The sequence below is a fragment of the Dipodomys merriami genome, unplaced genomic scaffold (assembly GCF_024711535.1).
Source record: "Dipodomys merriami isolate MVZ:Mamm:240054 unplaced genomic scaffold, mDipMer1.0.p SCAF_4, whole genome shotgun sequence".
In the NCBI taxonomy this organism is placed as follows: Eukaryota; Metazoa; Chordata; class Mammalia; order Rodentia; family Heteromyidae; genus Dipodomys; species Dipodomys merriami.
In genome coordinates, this window is record NW_027205603.1 from 29289593 (window position 1) to 29306801 (window position 17209).

General features: G+C 37.1%; 1 protein-coding gene across 10 annotated transcripts in view; it reads left to right on the top strand.

The window, feature by feature from the left end:
- Rp1 (RP1 axonemal microtubule associated) overlaps positions 1–17209 on the top strand; it is a 338377-nt gene that overhangs the window by 123600 nt on the left and 197568 nt on the right. For all 10 annotated transcript variants that reach the window (XM_069990725.1, XM_069990729.1, XM_069990733.1 and 7 more), the window contains exon 15: positions 16938–17041. In XM_069990725.1, the coding sequence (XP_069846826.1) occupies positions 16938–17041 (104 nt within the window). The remainder of the gene's footprint in view (positions 1–16937; positions 17042–17209) is intronic.

Below are 17209 nucleotides of genomic sequence, written 5' to 3' on the forward strand. Positions count from 1 at the left end.
TTATACCATCAAATACAGTGAAAACAGGGGTTATGCCATGGGGGAGGGACATACAAAGCAACAACAAAAAGAAATCACGTGGTACATTGTAAATACGTTAGAAACAATAGCAAGAAAGAAAAAAAAACCGCTTGTGTCCTTATCTTGGGGTTCATTTTACCTAACACCAGCTTATCTGAGCTTTTCTGCTTGTCTCAGACAAATGCTAGTTATTTCAAATAAGGGAAACCATGGGACCTATGTTTCTTTGGGCCTGGCTTACTTCATTTAATATAATTTTTTTCCAAGTCTTTCCATATCCTAACAGATGGGCAATGTGATTTTTTCTGACAGAATTCTATTGTGTATATATACCACATTTTTCTTGATCCATTCATCTACTGAGGGGCATCTGGGTTGGTTCCACATTTTAGCTATGACAAATAATGCTGCAAAAAACATAGTTGTGCTGGTAGCTTTAGTATGATCTTGTTTGTGATCGTTTGGGTAAATGCCCGAAAGTGGGATTGCTGGGTCATAGGGGAGCTCTATGTGGAGTCTTTTGAGGAACCTCCATACTACTTTCCAAAGTGGTTGAACAAGTTTACATCCCACCAACAATGCAGTAAGGTTCCCTTCTGTCCACATCCCCTCCAGCATCTGTTGTTACTAGATTTCTTGATTCTAGCCATTCTAACTGGGGTGAGGTGGTATCTCAATATTTTTGTTTTGTTTTGTTTTTAGGAGAAAAGGGGATTTTATTTTATGAATTTAATTTGATCTTATACTTTTACCTGGACATGCACTCAGGTCTTGAATATTGACCCATGGCATTTCTTTTTTTTTTTTTTTTTTTTTTTGGGTCCGGTTGTGGGGCCTGAACTCTGGGCCTGGGCGCTGTCCCTCAGCTCTTCAGCTCAAGGCTAGCGCTCTACCACTTGAGCCACAGCGCCACTTCCGGCTTTTTTCTTTTTGCTTATGTGGTGCTGAGGAATCGAACCCAGGGCCTCGAGTATGCAAGGCAAGCGCTCTACCACTGAGCCACCTTCCCAGCCCCCATTTCTTTTTTTTTTAATAAGTTTTTTATTGTTAAAAAACTGTACAGAAGGGTTACAATTACCTGCACAAGGTAATGAGTACATTTCTTATCAAGCATTGTTGCCTCCCTCAATGTTGTCTTGATTTGCATTTCTTTTATGGCTAGGGAGGTTGAGCATTTCTTCATGTGTCTATTGGCCATCCTTCTTTCCTCTTCAGAGAAGTTCCTCTGTAAGTCTTTCGCCCACTTATTTATTGGGCAGTTGTTTCTTTGAGGATATGTTGTTGGGGGATTTAATTTTTTGATATCCAGGTATATTTTAGATATGAGACCCTTGTCTGTTGTATGGCTAGTGAAGATCTTCTCCCAATCCGTGGGCTTTCTATTGATCCTGCTAACTATGTCCTTTGCCATGCAGAAACCCTGCAGTTTCATGCAATCCCATTTGTCCAACCTCTCTTTGATTTGTTGTGTTTCTGGGTCTCTATTAAGAAAATTTTGGCCGGTGCCAAGGAAACCTAGGGTTTCTCCTATTCCTTCCTGTAATGTTTTCATGGAGTCTGCTTTTATTTCGAGGTCTTTGATCCATTTGGAGTTGATTCTGGTGCAGGGTGATATATAAGTATCTAGCTTTAGTTTTCTACAAGTGATTAACCAATTTTGCTAGCACCATTTACTGAAGAGGTTGTCTTTCTTTCATTCTATTTTTTTTAGATCCCTTATCGCAAGATTAGGTGGCTATAGGTCTGTGGGTTCATTTTCTGGGCTTTCAATTCTATTCCATTGGTCCTGAGTTTTGTTCTTGTGCCAGTACCAAGCTGTTTGATTACTGTGGCTTTGTAGTGGAGTTTGAAATTTGGTATTGATATTCCTCTAGCACTGTTCTTTCTGGTAAGGATCGTTTTTGCTATTCGGGGTCTTTTATTGTTCTATATAAATCTTTGGATTGCCTCTTCTATTTCCTTGAAGAAGGAGGATGGAATATTGATAGGTATCACATTGAATTTGTAGATAGCCTTGGGAAGTATTGCCATTTTCACGATGTTGATCCTTCTAATCCAGGAGCATGGGAGGTTTTGCCACTTTCCAAGTTCTGTTTTGATTTCCGTGTTCAGGTTTTTAAAGTTTTCATCATAGAGGTCCTTTAGTTCTTTCATTAAGTTAATTCCTAGGTATTTTATTTTTTGTGGGGCTATTACAAATGGAGTTGCTTTCCTGATTTCAGCTGCGCTCTTCTCATTGTTGGCATACAGAAAAGCTATTGATTTTTGAGGGTTAATTTTATACCTTGCTACTTTGCCAGTTTTGAATCAGGTCGAGTAATTTGGGAGTGGAGTCTATGGGATTCTTTAAATACAAGATCATGTCATCTGCAAAGAGGAAGAGTTTTACTTCATCTTTCCCTATTTGGGTCCCCTTTATGTTTGCATTTGGTCTTATTGCTGTAGCTAGGCATTCTAATATGAAATTGAAGAGCAGTGGAGAGAGTGGACATCCTAATCTTGTTCCAGAGTTTAGAGAAAATGACTTTAGTTTTTCACCATTAAGGATAATGCTGGCTGTAGGTTTATCATATACAGCCTTCATTATATTGAGGAATGTTCCATGGATCCCTAACTTTTCCAGAGCCTTCATCATAAAGGGATGTTAGATCTTGTCAAAAGCTTTTTCTGCAATGCAAATCAAAACAACATTGAGATATCACCTCACTCCAGTTAGAACGGCAAAAATCAAGAACTCTAACAACAACAGATGCTGGAGGGGATGTGGACAGAAAGGAACCTTACTTCATTGTTGGTGGGAATGTAAACTTGTTCAACCACTTTGGAAAGCAGTATGGAAGTTCCTCAAAAGACTTCACATAGAACTCCCCTATGACCCAGCAATCCCACTTTTGGGCATTTACCCAAATGTTTACAAACAAGACCACACTAAAGCTACCAGCACAACTATGTTTATTGTAGCATTATTTACCATAGCTAAGATATGGAACCAACCCAGATGCCCCTCAGTAGATGAATGGATCAAGAAAATGTGGTATATATACACAATGGAATTCTATGCCTCCATCAGAAAGAATGACATTGCCCCATTAGTTAGGAAATGGAAAAACTTGGAAAAAATTATATTAAGTGAAGTAAGCCAGGCCCAAAGAAACATAGGTCCCGTCCCATGGTTTCCCTTATTTGTGATATCTAGTATATGTATGAGTCAAGCGGAAAAGGTCAGATAATGTGATGTCAGGAAAATGAACCCTTAGATGTGTATTTTAATGTTTTTTTTCTTTCATGCATGTGTTTCTAATGCATTTATAAGATTATCTCTTTGTTGCTTTGTATATCCCTCCCCCACAGTATAACCCCTGCTTTCACTATATTTGATGTCAGTATAACTTGTGGAGGAGATGGGGAAAAACCAGTTGTTTAAGGATACAGGTGGACCTGTTGCAACAATGAGAAGTACAAGTTGTCATGTCCAAAACTAGCTTTACAACAACGTCAGTGCGGGGGTGGGGGGAAGGGGGGAAGGAGAACGATTGGGATTGGGGGGAGGGGGGAGGCTGGGAAGGGATGTGAAGGGTCAACAAAGGAGGAGGCTGCAATGCTTGGTAAGAAATGTACGCATTATCCTGCCCACATAATTGTAACTCCTCTGTACAGTATGTTCACAAATAAAATAAAATTAAATTTAAAAAAAAAAGCTTTTTCTGCATCTGTTGAGAAAATCATGTAATTCCTTGCTCTTGTTGATGTGATAAATTATATTAATTGATTTTCATGTATTGAACCAGGTTTGCATCCCTGAAATGAATTCCGTTTGATTGTGGTGTATAATTTTTTGGATGAATTATTGAAGTCAATTGGCCAAAATTTTGTTGAGAAGTTTTGCATCGATGTTCATCGAAGAAATGGGTCTATAGTTCTCTTTCTTTGATGAGTGCCTGCCTGGTTTTGGGATGAGGGTTATGATGGCTTCATAGAAAGAGTTTGGTAGTGAACTTTCTCTTTTAATTTTATTAAAGAGTTGGAGGAGTATTGGTGTGAGTTCTGCTTTGAAGGCCTTGTAGAATTCCACTGTAAATCCATCCGGTCCAGGCTTTTGTTAGATGGGAGGGCTCTTATTGCTGTTTCTATTTCAGTGCTTGATATAGGCCTGTTAAGTCGATTTAACTCATCTTGGTTTAGTTTTGGCATGTCAGTATTTGCTAGGAAATCATCCATTTCTTCCAGGTTCTCAAATTTTTTAGCATAAAGGTTCAAGAAGTATTCCCTTATAATGTTCTGAATCTTGGTTGTTTCTGTGGTGATGTTTCCATTCTCATCTCTGAGTTTGTTTATTTGAGTGTGTTCTCTTCTTTTTCTGATAAGATTTGCTAAGGGTTTGTCAATTTTGTTAATTTTTTCGAAGAACCAACTTTTTGTTTTGTTGATTCTTTCTATGGTTTTTTTGGACTCTAATTCATTTAATTCTGATTTAATTTTAATTATTCCTGAAAGGATTAAGCATACATTTAAAGTATTTTCAATATCACCCAACTGGGAGTTAATAATATATCATTGTCCTCCGCCTTCTGGATTATTTCTGGATGGTTTATGTACATAGTTGTATTGGGTTTTAATAGTATGTTTTTATTTTCTAATTTGGGAGTGTTTATTTGATGATATATATGATGATATATATGTTTCTACAGGAAAGATAATAATGCAGCTGGGAAGGTGGCTCAGTGGTAGAGTGCTTGCCTTGATTGCATGAGGCCCTGGATTCGATTCCTCAGCATCACAAAAGCAGAAAAAACTGGAAGTGGTCCTATGGCTCAAGTGGTAGAGCGCTAGCCTTGTGCTGAAAAGCTTAGGGACAGAGCTCAGGCCTAGAGTTCAAGCCCCAAAACGGACAAAAAAAAAAAGGAAAGTTAATAATACTAAATTTATTTTATTCATTTTTATTATCCTCAAGTAATGTGATTTCAATTTAACATGTGAGTTTTGAGTTTAGGAGTACAATGCATCTTGATTAAAGTCACCCTTTCATCATTCTCCCCCATCCCTCCCAACCCCACTCATCCCCTCAACTTTTTTTTTTTGTTGTTGGCCGTGGGGCTTGAACTCTGGGCTTGGGCACTATCCCTCAGCTCTTCAGCTCAAGGCAAGCTCTCTACCGCTTGAGCCACAATGCCACTTCTGGTTTTCTAGTGCTTTATTGGAGATAAGAGTCTCAAGGACTTTCCTGCCTGGGCTGGCTTTGAACCGTGATCCTCAGATCTCAGCCTCCTGAGTAGCTGGGATTACAGGCGTGAGCCACCAGCCCCCAGCCCCCTCAACTTTCTTAGTTCCATTTTTCACATGTGTATATTGAATATTATGACTGCATTTGCCTACCCTTCTGCTTTCCATTTATCTATGCCACTTCCCTTGAGCTCATTCCCTCCCCTTGCCAAACACATGTTCCAGCTTCCTGGAAACTGTATTCTTTAATGTATAGGTTTTTAAAACATGCTTATAAGCTGGGCACCGGAGGCTCATACTTTTAATCCTACCTACTCAGGAGGCTGAGATCCAAGGATTGCAGTTCAAAGCCAGCCCAGGAAGGAACATTCGTGAGACTCTTATCTCCAGTTAACCACCAGAAAACTGGAAGTGGCACTGTGGCTCAAGTAGTAGACCGCTAGCCTTGAGTCTGGTGCCCAGACCCAGAGTTCAAACCCCTCTACCAACAAAAAACAAAACAAGCAACAGCAACAAAAAAACCCATATAAATAGGACTGATATTTTCCAAAGGAAGATTCTAATTCTTCTCCCTTGAGTACAGGATGGACTTAGTGACTTCCCTCTATCAAATAGAGTATGGGAGAAAATGACTTTCAAGAGTACACCAAAGAAGGTATTACAAGGACATGATTATTAAAAAGGGACTGTATTGGGAGACAAGTTTTTGTGAGGGGAGGGGAAAGCAATATATGGTGTTCCTCAAAGCACATTACATATTGCATGAAAATAACATAATGAAACTCAATGAAACTGTTAAAATGGAGGAAGGCAGAAGGATGGGGCTTCAGAATGAATAATCTAGATAGGGTGACATTGATCAAAGTACATACTATCTATGTATGGAAATATCACAATGAAACTCTTTTGTGAAAGTAATTATGCTAATAACTTAAGCATTATAGATTATTGCTGTCATTCTCTCTTGGATCACTCACTCTGTGGGACTCCAAATGTAATGTCATAAAGAGATGCAAGCACCTTTTAAAAGGCTGGAGGGCAAGGAACTCACAGGGCTTCTTGCCTATATCCATGTGAGTGACTCATTTCTCTAGAGGGTCTTCTGGCCTCAGTCAAGCATTCAGATAGCTACAACCAGCAACCTGATTGAGCCCCATGAGATATCCTGGCCCAAAGACACCTAGAAAAGTTACTTCTAAACCCCTGACCTTCAGAAACTGTAGGTTAATAAATTCTTGTTTTGAAGTGTGAAGTTTTAGAGTAATAGATCATTAACTGACTAGTTCCTACATTGCTTTTTCTGAAAGATAGATTCTTACACTGTTTCTTTTTCTGGACACTAGCATGAGCTCCACCTTCATACACAGTAAAGGATAAGAATGAAAGGACAGTGATCTGGTCTGCCCCTAATTTGGATCCCCAGCTTCATTCTTTGTGCCACTGTTCCATGTCTCCATTTTGCACTGTTGCAATGGGAAGGTCCATGCATATTGTCTGCAGTGTTAAAATTGATGCCTCATTAATGACCATGGATACACTTCATAAAATGTTCCCTGTATAGTGCAGTGCAAGGATTAGGAAAAGGTAAAAGTAATGAACTACATCCTTTCATGATTAAAAAATGACTACATAAATTAAGAATAGATAGTAGTGTCTTCTAAATGGTAAAGAACATTTATAGAAAACTTCAAAGCTATGGTTATCGTTAGTGATGAGACTGAATCTTTACCCCTAAATATGAACCAAGATAAAAATGCTTGTTTCTACAATTTCTTTTTAGTATTTTACTGAATATTCTAGCAAGAAAAAAATGAATCCAAGTTGAAAAATGAAGTAAAATTTTATTACAGATAACTGGATCTTATATATAGAAAATCGCCAAGGATTTATACCAAAATAATATTACATCTAACAAGTCAAATCACAAAAGCTGTAGGAAATGAGATCAATGCCAAAAGTCATTTGTATAAGTCTATTTATAATAGCACCAATTTCTTGGGAATAAATTCATCCAAGAAGTAGGATTTGTATGCTGAGAACAAGAATACATTTTGGAAGAAAGAACACTTAGCAAGGGAAAGACATCCGTGTTTATGGTACTGGAAATCTCAGTATTATTAAGATGGCAGTATTTCTCAAAGTGATTTAAAGATTCAGTCCAACTATCATTAAAATTCTGATACTCCTTTATAATAAAATGGAAAAGCTGCTTCTATGTTTTAAAAGAAATTTCAAGGGATCTTTTTTTTTTTCTTGTCAGTCTTGGGGCCTGAACTCTGGGCCTGGGCACTCTCCCTCAGCTCTTCAGCTCAAAGCTAGCGCTCTACCACTTGAGCCACAGCACCACTTCTGGCTTTTTCTGCTTATGTGGTGCTGAGGAATCGAACCCAGGGCCTCATGCATGCAAGGCAAGCATTCTACCACTGAGACTCCTTATTGATAAAGAACATATTTGTAAAACTTACATTTGGGTTTAAAAAAGCAACACAAAAGCAATAATAATCACAATAATGTGGTTTTGGTATAAGGATAGAATAAAATTGAAATGATCTACAGTTTTTCAATAAGAGTGCCAAGACTATCCAGTAAGGAAGAATAGTGTTCTTCAACTAATGGTGCTGGGACATCTGGATATTCAAATGCGAAAGAATGATGTTGGATCCTTGCCTCACTACTTATAAAATATTTAACTCAGAATGGGCCCATGGCTGAAATGTAAGAACTAAAACTAAGTCTGAGAAAGAAATATACGTGTAAGTTGCATGTCCTTGAAAGAGTCACCATTTTATTTGAAATGCAAGCAGCAGAAAAATAAATGGAACACTATAGAATAAAAAAAAATCGCTTCAAATCAAAGGATAATTTCGAAAGATTCTAGGACAACCTACAAAAGTAAGAAAATGTTTGCAAATCAGACCTGGTAAGAGTATAGCATTCAGAATATATTAAGAGCTCTTATGACTGAATAATGAAAGACAACCCAATTAAAAAATTAACCAGGAGGTTGTGTAGACAGTGATCCAAAAGAAGTATAGAAATGGGCAACAAACATGAAAAGCTGTTCAGTCATTACAGAAATATAAATCAAAGCCAAAGTGATATACTACTTCTCATCTGGTTACACAAACATAGAGGAAAATATCAAGTATTGATGAGGATACAGAGAAATTAGAATTATTGTGTACTACTTGTTTGAATGTACAAATGATTCAGTGGCTTTGAAAAATAATTTTAGGGGCTCCTTAAAAAGTTAACAGAATCATTTTGTGATCTAACTATTCTATACTAGGAATATACCTTAGAGAATTGAAAACAAAAGTGTATATAAAAATGTTCTTAGAAGGACTATTCACCATAGCTCCAAATGGAAACAACTCAAATGCATATCAATGAATCAATGCATAAACAAAAGTTTTAACAATACAAATGAACAAAAATGCAATAAAATTGAATAAAAGTGAAAAAATGAAGTACTGCTACAACATGAACTATTAAAACTTTGTGCTGTATGAATGAAGCTAGACATAAAAAGTCACATAAAACGAATTACATCTTTGTGAAGTATTCTGAAGAAGTAAATTTGTAGAAAGTAAAACGTTTGCTGAGTATGGAGTAGGAATAGGGATCAACTTCTTAGTGGGTTCCTTTGGGTGATTAAAAGGCTTTCGAACTAGGCTGAACATCGTTTTTCCTACTTCAATTCTAGCACTCAGGAGGCTGAGATAGGATGACCACAAATAATGAGGCAAGGCATACATCATGATATGATGCCTCAGAAAAAATTCTGGAGCTAGATAGTGGTGCTTTGGTTTTTTCCTCATTTTTGTACCATTCTAACCTCTCTGAATATCTGTAATCACTCATCATCATGATTTAATTTTATGAACCTCCTTAGTTAATTAATACAGTCTTTAAAATGCATTTTATTAGTTAGACAAAAATAACTTAGAGATGGATCATGCAAAAAGATTCCCATTTGGAGTGGACTGTTGATCTAATTTCCAAACCTACATTAAAAATATTACTTTAAATATTTAGTGAAATCCATTAAAAATGTAGGTATCCTGTGCACTTTACTCTTAAATAAATGTGGTTGACTAAGTATTTAATTGAAAAAAAGTAGAGTTTGGAAATTGCATTTCTTAATGTAAGGCAAAAATTCAGTATAATAAGGTGGGTAATTTTATATTAAAAGTTGAGATGTGGGAATCCTAAATTACTGGATAGCTACAGAAATCCTCTTTTATTTGGTATATATTGGCTAGGCTTAAAGTGTTGAGTTAATACAAAATGAGCCATATTTGAATTAGGGAAGGAAAGGACAACAACAGAATGGTGAGACAAAGAACAGATGAAATAACTATGAACACAAGACAACATGTTGGAAATGATCTGTACAACTTGGGGTTGGGGAGGATGTGGGGAGGGAAAGCAGGAGAAAAATAAGGGAATAGGTAACAAGTTTGACAAGACATGTACTTATTACCTTACTTATGTAACTGTAACCCTTCTGAACATCACCTTGATAATTAAAAAATTAGCCATGTTTATTAGAAAAGAAAGAAGTTCAGTTTAGAAATCAAATTTGGTTATTATAAAATCATTCTATAAATACCAATATAGTGAATTACATACTTTGTATACCTTCATATTATATATTTATATGTGTGTGATTATGTAGTTTGTAGACCACATACATATTTAAAACTCACTTCAACTCATTAGGAAGTGAAATGAGTTATGGCTCAAAAGCTCATTTTATTTACAGGGACCTTATAGATACAATAGAATTGTATTTATCAGAAAGAATAATATTATGTCATTTGATTAAAAATGAATGGACCTGGAGAAACTCAAACTGAGTGAAGTGAGCCAGCCTCACAAAGACAAAGAGAAGCCAAGTGCACATGTTTTCTCATACATGGAAGTTATTCCTAAAACATACACATATTTGAAAAGACACTTAGGGCCATATGCATTTATAGATGGTTCAAGCCAACTACAGGATGGTATATATAGGAGTGAGAGTCCATGATGCCTTTGAGCAATTATGAAGCACTGCAACAACATGAATACCAGGAAGCTGAAACATATCTTGACTGAGGAAATCGAATAGGAGTGGGATAGATGAATAAAAAGAGAAATGATGGGAAAATAGTCACAATACCAAATTTGCATATGTGAAAACTGCAAAAGGAAATTTGAGATGGATGTAGTTGGGATAAATATGGATGGGATAACTTTGTTCAAAAGGCATTGTACACATAAATGGACTGTACACATAAATGAACATGTTAAATTGAAACCCCTTTGTACAACTGTCTGAAGGGAACAATAAAAATGAACAATTCGTGAACAATGAAACAAATCACTTTGAAGAGAAATTTACCTGCAATCAAATGGATGTAAGTGCAAAAATATACCCATGAAGAATAAAGGATATACATTTATTATATTATGGTTTTTCAAATATTCTAAAAGAGACACTTTGTCTTTTGATAAATCACAAACATTTAATTGAAAGATGGAAATATATATTACTAAAATGCATTTAAATTGCTTTTAAGCTATGCAATATTTCTAATTTTTTTGTACTTTTTATTGTAAAAATGCTGTATAGAAAGAGGGGTTACAGTTACATGAGCAAGGTAATGAGTACATTTCCTATTGAGCATTGTTGCCTCCTCCGTTGTTTCCCCCCTACCATCCCTTCTCTCCCACCTCCACAACAAATCCTTTCCCCAACCCCCGACCTCCTCCTCCCACCAAAGTTGTAAAGTTCGTTTTCAACATAGTGTTTTGTACATCTCATCATTACAATGGTTTAAACTGTATCCTTATTTAAGCATTTTGTTTTTCTTGTCCCCTCTGCGAATTAGAGAAGTGTATATACAAGATGCAGGGCACTGAAATCAAATACAGTGAAAACAGGGATTATACCATGGAGGAGGAACGTACAAAGAAACAAAAAATCACATGGTACATTATAAATATGTTAGAAACAATAGCAAGAAAGAAAAAAAATATATTTGTGTCCCTATCTTGGGGTTCATTTTGCTTAACATCATCTTATCTGGTCATATGTACCTAGCTTTTGACCTTTTCTGCTTGTCCTACACATGTACTAGTTATTGCAAATAAGGGAAACCATGGGACCTATGTTTTTGGGCCTGGCTTTCCAAGTCTTTCCATTTCCTAACAAATGGGGCAATGCCATTCTTTCTGATGGAGGCATAGAATTCCATTGTGTACATGTACCACATTTTCTTGATCCATTCATCTACTGAGGGACATCTGGGTTGGTTCCATATCTTAGCTATGATAGATAATGCTGCAATAAACATAGTTGTGCTGGTAACCTTAGTATGGCTTTGTTTGTGACCATTTGGGTAAATGCCCCAAAGTGGGGTTGCTGGGTCATAGGGGAGCTCTATATAGAGTCTTTTGAGGAACCTCCATAGTACTTTCCAAAGTGGTTGAACAAGTTTGCACTCCCACCATCAATGCTGCAGGGTTGCCTTTTATCCACATCCCCTCCAGCATCTGTTGTTATTAGATTACTTGATTATAGCCATTCTAACTGGGTGAGGTGGTAATTCAATGTTGTTTTGATTAGCATTTCTTTTATGGTTAGAGAGGTTGAGTACTTTTTCATATGCCTATTAGCCATTCTGATTTCCTCTTCAGATAAGTTTCTCTTTAGCCCACTTGTTTATCGGGCAGTTGTTTCTTTCAGGATTTGTTGTTGGGGGATTTAGTTTTTTGAGTTCCAAGTATATTTTAGATATGAGACCCTTTTCCATTGTATGGTTAATGAAGATCCTCTCCCAATCCCTGGGCTTTCTATTGATTTTTCTAGGTATGTCCTTTCGATTGGCCTTTCGATGGGAGGTCCCTTATTGCTGTTTCTATTTCAGTGCTTGATATGGGCCTGTTACGTTAGTTTAACTTATATTGCTTTAGTTTTGGCATGGCATATTTGCTAGGAAATTGCCATTTCTTTCAGGTTCTCAAATTTATGATCATAAAGGTTTGAGAAGTATTCCCTTATAATGTTCTGAATCTTGGTTGTTTCTGTGGTGATGTTTCCATTCTTATCTCTGAGTTTGTTTATTTGGGTGTGTTCTCTTTTTTTTCTGATAAGATTTGCTAAGGGTCTGTCAATTTTGGTAATTTTTTCGAAGAACCAACTTTTTGTTTTGTTGATTCTTTCTATGGTTTTTCTGGATTGTAATTCATTCAATTCTGATTTAATTTTAATATTTCTTTCTGTCAACTGGATTGGGGTTTAACTTGTTGCTCTTTTTCAAGGAGGTTCAGATGTCTCATTAAATTTTGGTTTCAGATCTCTCCATTTGTTGATGTAGGAACTCAGAGCTATAAACTTGCCTCTGAGTACTGCCTTTGCTGTTTCCCAGAGGAGCTGCTAATTCATGTGTTCATGTTTGTTTAATATCATGAACATTTGAATTTCCTTCCTAATCCTCTCCATGACCCACTGGTGGTTCAAAAGTGTGTTTTTCAGCCTCCATGTGTTACAGGCATTTCTTTGTTGGCTTTTGGTGTTGAGTTCTAATTTTATTCCCCTGTGGTCTGAGAGAATGCAAGGCATAATATCATTGTTTCTGAATTTGGTCAAGTTACTGTGTAACCTAAAATGTGGTGTATTTTGGAAAATGTTCTGTGTTTTGCTGAGAAGATTGTGCATCTAATTCTGCTGTGTGGAATATTGTATGGATTTCTGTTGTCTAGTTGGCCTATGCAGTTGTTTAGATCTGCAGTTTCTCTGTTGAGTTTTTGCCAAGTTGATCTATCTAGTGGGGATAGTGCTGTGTTAAAGCCCCCAATAATTAATGCCTTTGGATCTATGTGAGGTTTGAGGGAAAGTAGTGTTTCCTGGATAAATTTGGGTGCTCCGTTGTTTGGTGAATAGATATTTAGAATTGTAATATCCTCCTGAAGGAGACATCCCTTAATTAGTATGTAGCGACCTTCTTTATCTCTTCTCACTAATTTTAATTTGAAGTCTATTTTATCTGATATTAGGATTGCAACCCTTACCTGTTTATGGGGGCCATTTGCTTGGTAGATTTTATTCCAGCCTTTTACTTTCAGAATATGTTTTTATGAGCAAGGTGTGACTCTTGAAGGCAGCAGATAGAAGGATCTTGCTTTTCAATTCAACTAGAGTGTCTATGTTGCTTAATTGGAGAGTTAAGTCCTTTAATATTGAGAGATAGGACTCAGAGATGTTTGGTAGTTCCTGCCATGTTATCCACCCTCTTGGGGGCTGTGACAACTGGGTTTTTTCTATGGTTCTTGGATTCTCAGATTGGGTGCAGTTTCTTGGCCTTTGTTGTTGGTTTTCTCTGTGTAGGACATCTTTCTATGTGTGTCTTTTGTAGGGGTGGTTTGGTGGAGATATATTGTTTCAGTTTCTCTTTGCTATGGAAGGTTTTTATTTGACCTTCTGTTATGAAGGAGAGTTTATGAAGGAGAGTTTAGTTGGGTACAGTATTCTTGGTTGATAGTTGTTTGTCTTTAGGGTGTGGCATACATCATTCCAGGCTCTTCTTGCTTTAATTGTCTCTGCTGAGAAATCTGAGGTTATTCTAATTGGTTTCCCTTTATATGTGATTGATCTTTTCTCCTTGACAGCTTTAGGGATCCTTTCCTTGGTCAGAATTGATCCTGTATGGATTATAATGTGACGGTGGGATGTCCTGTTCTGGTCTGGTCTATTTGGGGTTCTAAAAGCTTCTTGTATCTGAATAGGCCTATCATTTTTCATGTTTTGGAAGTTCTCTGCTGGAATCCTGTTAAATAAATTTCCTAGACTGTTCACTAAAATCTCTAGGTGCTCCTCTCTACCCATTATCCTCAGATTAGGCCTTCTAATGGTGTCTTCTAAATGTTGAATACATCTATCATATTTCTTGGATTTGCACTGGATATTTGTCTGTTCTTTCTCTATAATATCTAGGCTGTCTTCACTCCCCCAGATTTGATCTTCTGCATGGTCTAACCTACTGTCAAGACTTTCCACTTTGTTTTTTTATATCCTTTCCTTCTAATTGGTCGGCTTTGATGGCTTCAAATTCTTTGTTGGAGCTTTGTTTTAGATCTTTTATGAACTTCTTTTCTTCCTTAATTTGGTTTTCAGTGTTCACTCTCAAATCCCTTAGTTGATTCGTTATGTTTTCATTACTCCCTTTCCTTCTGATGGGCTCCATTCAACATTCCCTTTCTGGCCTCTCTGGATTCCTTCAGCTGTCTGTTTATGGATTCTATGAATGCCTCCATTGATCTTTGTCTATTCTCATTCCATTCACGCAATTCCTATATTCTCTCTGATTTGCTTCATCATGCTCACACAATGCCTGTATTTCTCTCTGTTCTCAGCCTGCTCACACAATTCCTGTATTAATCTTTGATTCATTTCTTCACACTCACAAGATTCCTGTATTAATTTTTGTTTAGATGCATTATTCTCGTGAAGTTCCTGTATTCATCTTTGGTTAGCCTTGTCTTTCTTACTATCATGCTCACACTGAGTCCTTTGCAGTCTTTCAATCTTTTAATTCAGCAAGTTTACCAGTAGTGTTTGTAAAGTTTTTTGGGAACTCTCTTGTGGATTTTTCATTTACTGTTCTGTCACCTGATTTTCATGAGTGAGAGTTGAGATACCTGGACTTGCCATTTTTCTTGCGTTTCTTTGGCTTTTTCTACCAATTTGGAATGAAAGTAACACCAATTTTGTGCTAGAACATTATTTTAAGGCAAGCATCAATCAGAGTCCTGTAGTTGCACAGATTGAATGATGTAGTCAAATGGCTTCAATACAATCTATTTCAACAGATACAATCTAATTCAACATCAAACAATTATGGATTAATGAGCTAAGAATGTCAAAGAGGGATTCAGCAGACCAGAAATTAATAGGTTTAGGGAAAATTGTGGGGAAAAATAGGATTACAGGAATGTGGAGAGGTAAAGGAAAGAGTGAATTTCATCATTCCCTCATTTCAGAGAGGAAACGGATATAACAGAATGAAAGAGGAGAGATAAAGAAACAAGAAAAAATGAAAAAACAAAAATTTAAATGTAAAAAAATGAAACATTTAAAAATTATGTAAGTATAAAGAAGTAGTACTGATAGAAGAAATGTACAAAATGAGAGAGATAAAAAGGGAAAATGAAAAAATAAAGAATAAAAACTTTTAAAATGTAATACTTAAAAATTATATAAGTATAAAGAAATAATACTATTATTAAAAGAGTTAAGTCTAAGAGGTTGTGAATTGAGTAATCAATTTCTGAATTAAGTATGCACACAATGAAAGATGAGGTCTAATTGATGATGGTTATATATCTGGAGATGAGCAGAACAGCAATTAAGTCATGCAAAAAAAAAGTACCAAAAGGTTAAAAGAGATTTTTCAAAAAACAAAAACAAAAACAACACACACACACACACACACACACACACACACACACACACACACACACACACACACACACACAACTAAAGTAAAAATTGTGAAAAAAATAGAAAACAATTTTTTTTTAATTTTAAAAAATTAGGTAGAGAATAGAGTTGTTTGATTTTTCTTTTTTGCTCGGAGGTGGCGGTAGGTGGGGGTGGGGGGTGGGGTAGGATCTTGTATCTCCCCTGTGTCTGTAACCAGTCTCTTGGTGGAGTCTCTGGTTTGCGTTTGGTTTTTGGTTTTCCTATTACTTGATTGATTTCTTAAGTCAGTTTGCTTGAGCAGGCAGAAAGCTTTGCCTTACCCTGGACTTCATGGTCCTCCTCCCAGGCTAGTTCAGTGGGAGGGAAATGGCTGTTTCTTCAAGCTTGGAGCTTCTTTGATGAGGCTAGGCTCTGGGTAGGGTTGGAGCCTATCAGCAATCAGTAGCTTTTCCCTGAAGGGCTATCTCCTGAGACACAAAGCCCTGCCTGGAGCCATTCTCAGGATTTATGTTTACTGAGTTCAATTGCAGTGAGGAGGGGCAGCCTTTGGCTCTGTTTACCCAGTGAAGAAAGTCACTCCTCTGGGGGTGGAGCTTTCTCTGCCTGGGAAGGGCAACTTTCCCCTGGGTGTGAGTAGTGCAGGTCAGGTTCCTATGATCTGTTGAATGGCCTATTGTTTTCTTCCAAGGCCTGAGTTGGAGCTAGCTGTTAGGACCAGGCCTTTGTCAATATCAAAGAAGGAGTTCTCTGGTGGTGGTGGAGGGGCTACCTTCCCACCCCTGCTCAGTGAGAAGGAGTGAGGATGTCTTGGAGTTACGCCAGTTTCTTGGTTTCCGAGCCTTCCATGGTCTGCAATCAGCAGGATGAAGATTTCTGCTCCTTGTCAGTTCTTGCTGGTGGTGAGTAGAATCTGTTAACACACTACGTCTGGCGCCTTTGTCCCGGGCTCTTTCTGTTGATATGGTAGCCACGGCAGCAGCCACTGCTGCCACTGTGGACACTGGCAAGTGCTCACATCTGTCTCCTTAACCAAGCTGTCTGGATTTTTCCTCTCTGGACAGACTCTCTGTACTGTGATGGCACATTTAGTGTGCTTCTCTAGCCTAGGCTGTTCACTGGAACACTAAAACTGCTTTCTATATGAGAACTTGTTTAGCCTCCGGCTTCTCCTCTGCCATCTTCCTTCAGACTCCCATTATTTCTAATTCTTAAAAATGTTTTCTAGGTCTTTTTGATGTTATCTTCAACAAGGGGAATATATGTATTTTTCGAAGTCATGAGATGAGGCATCTTTCTCTAGCTCTTGACAATGGATTTGTCACTGGAATGGTAAGTAGAATTCTCCCTCTTCCCTCCCTTTTCCTCCTCTTCCTTTTTTTCCTCCTCCTCCTCCTATTTATTATTATTATTATTATTATTATTATTATCATCATCATCATCATCATCATCATCATCATCTTTCTGTATGTGTGTGTGAGACAGCATCTCACTGTACTT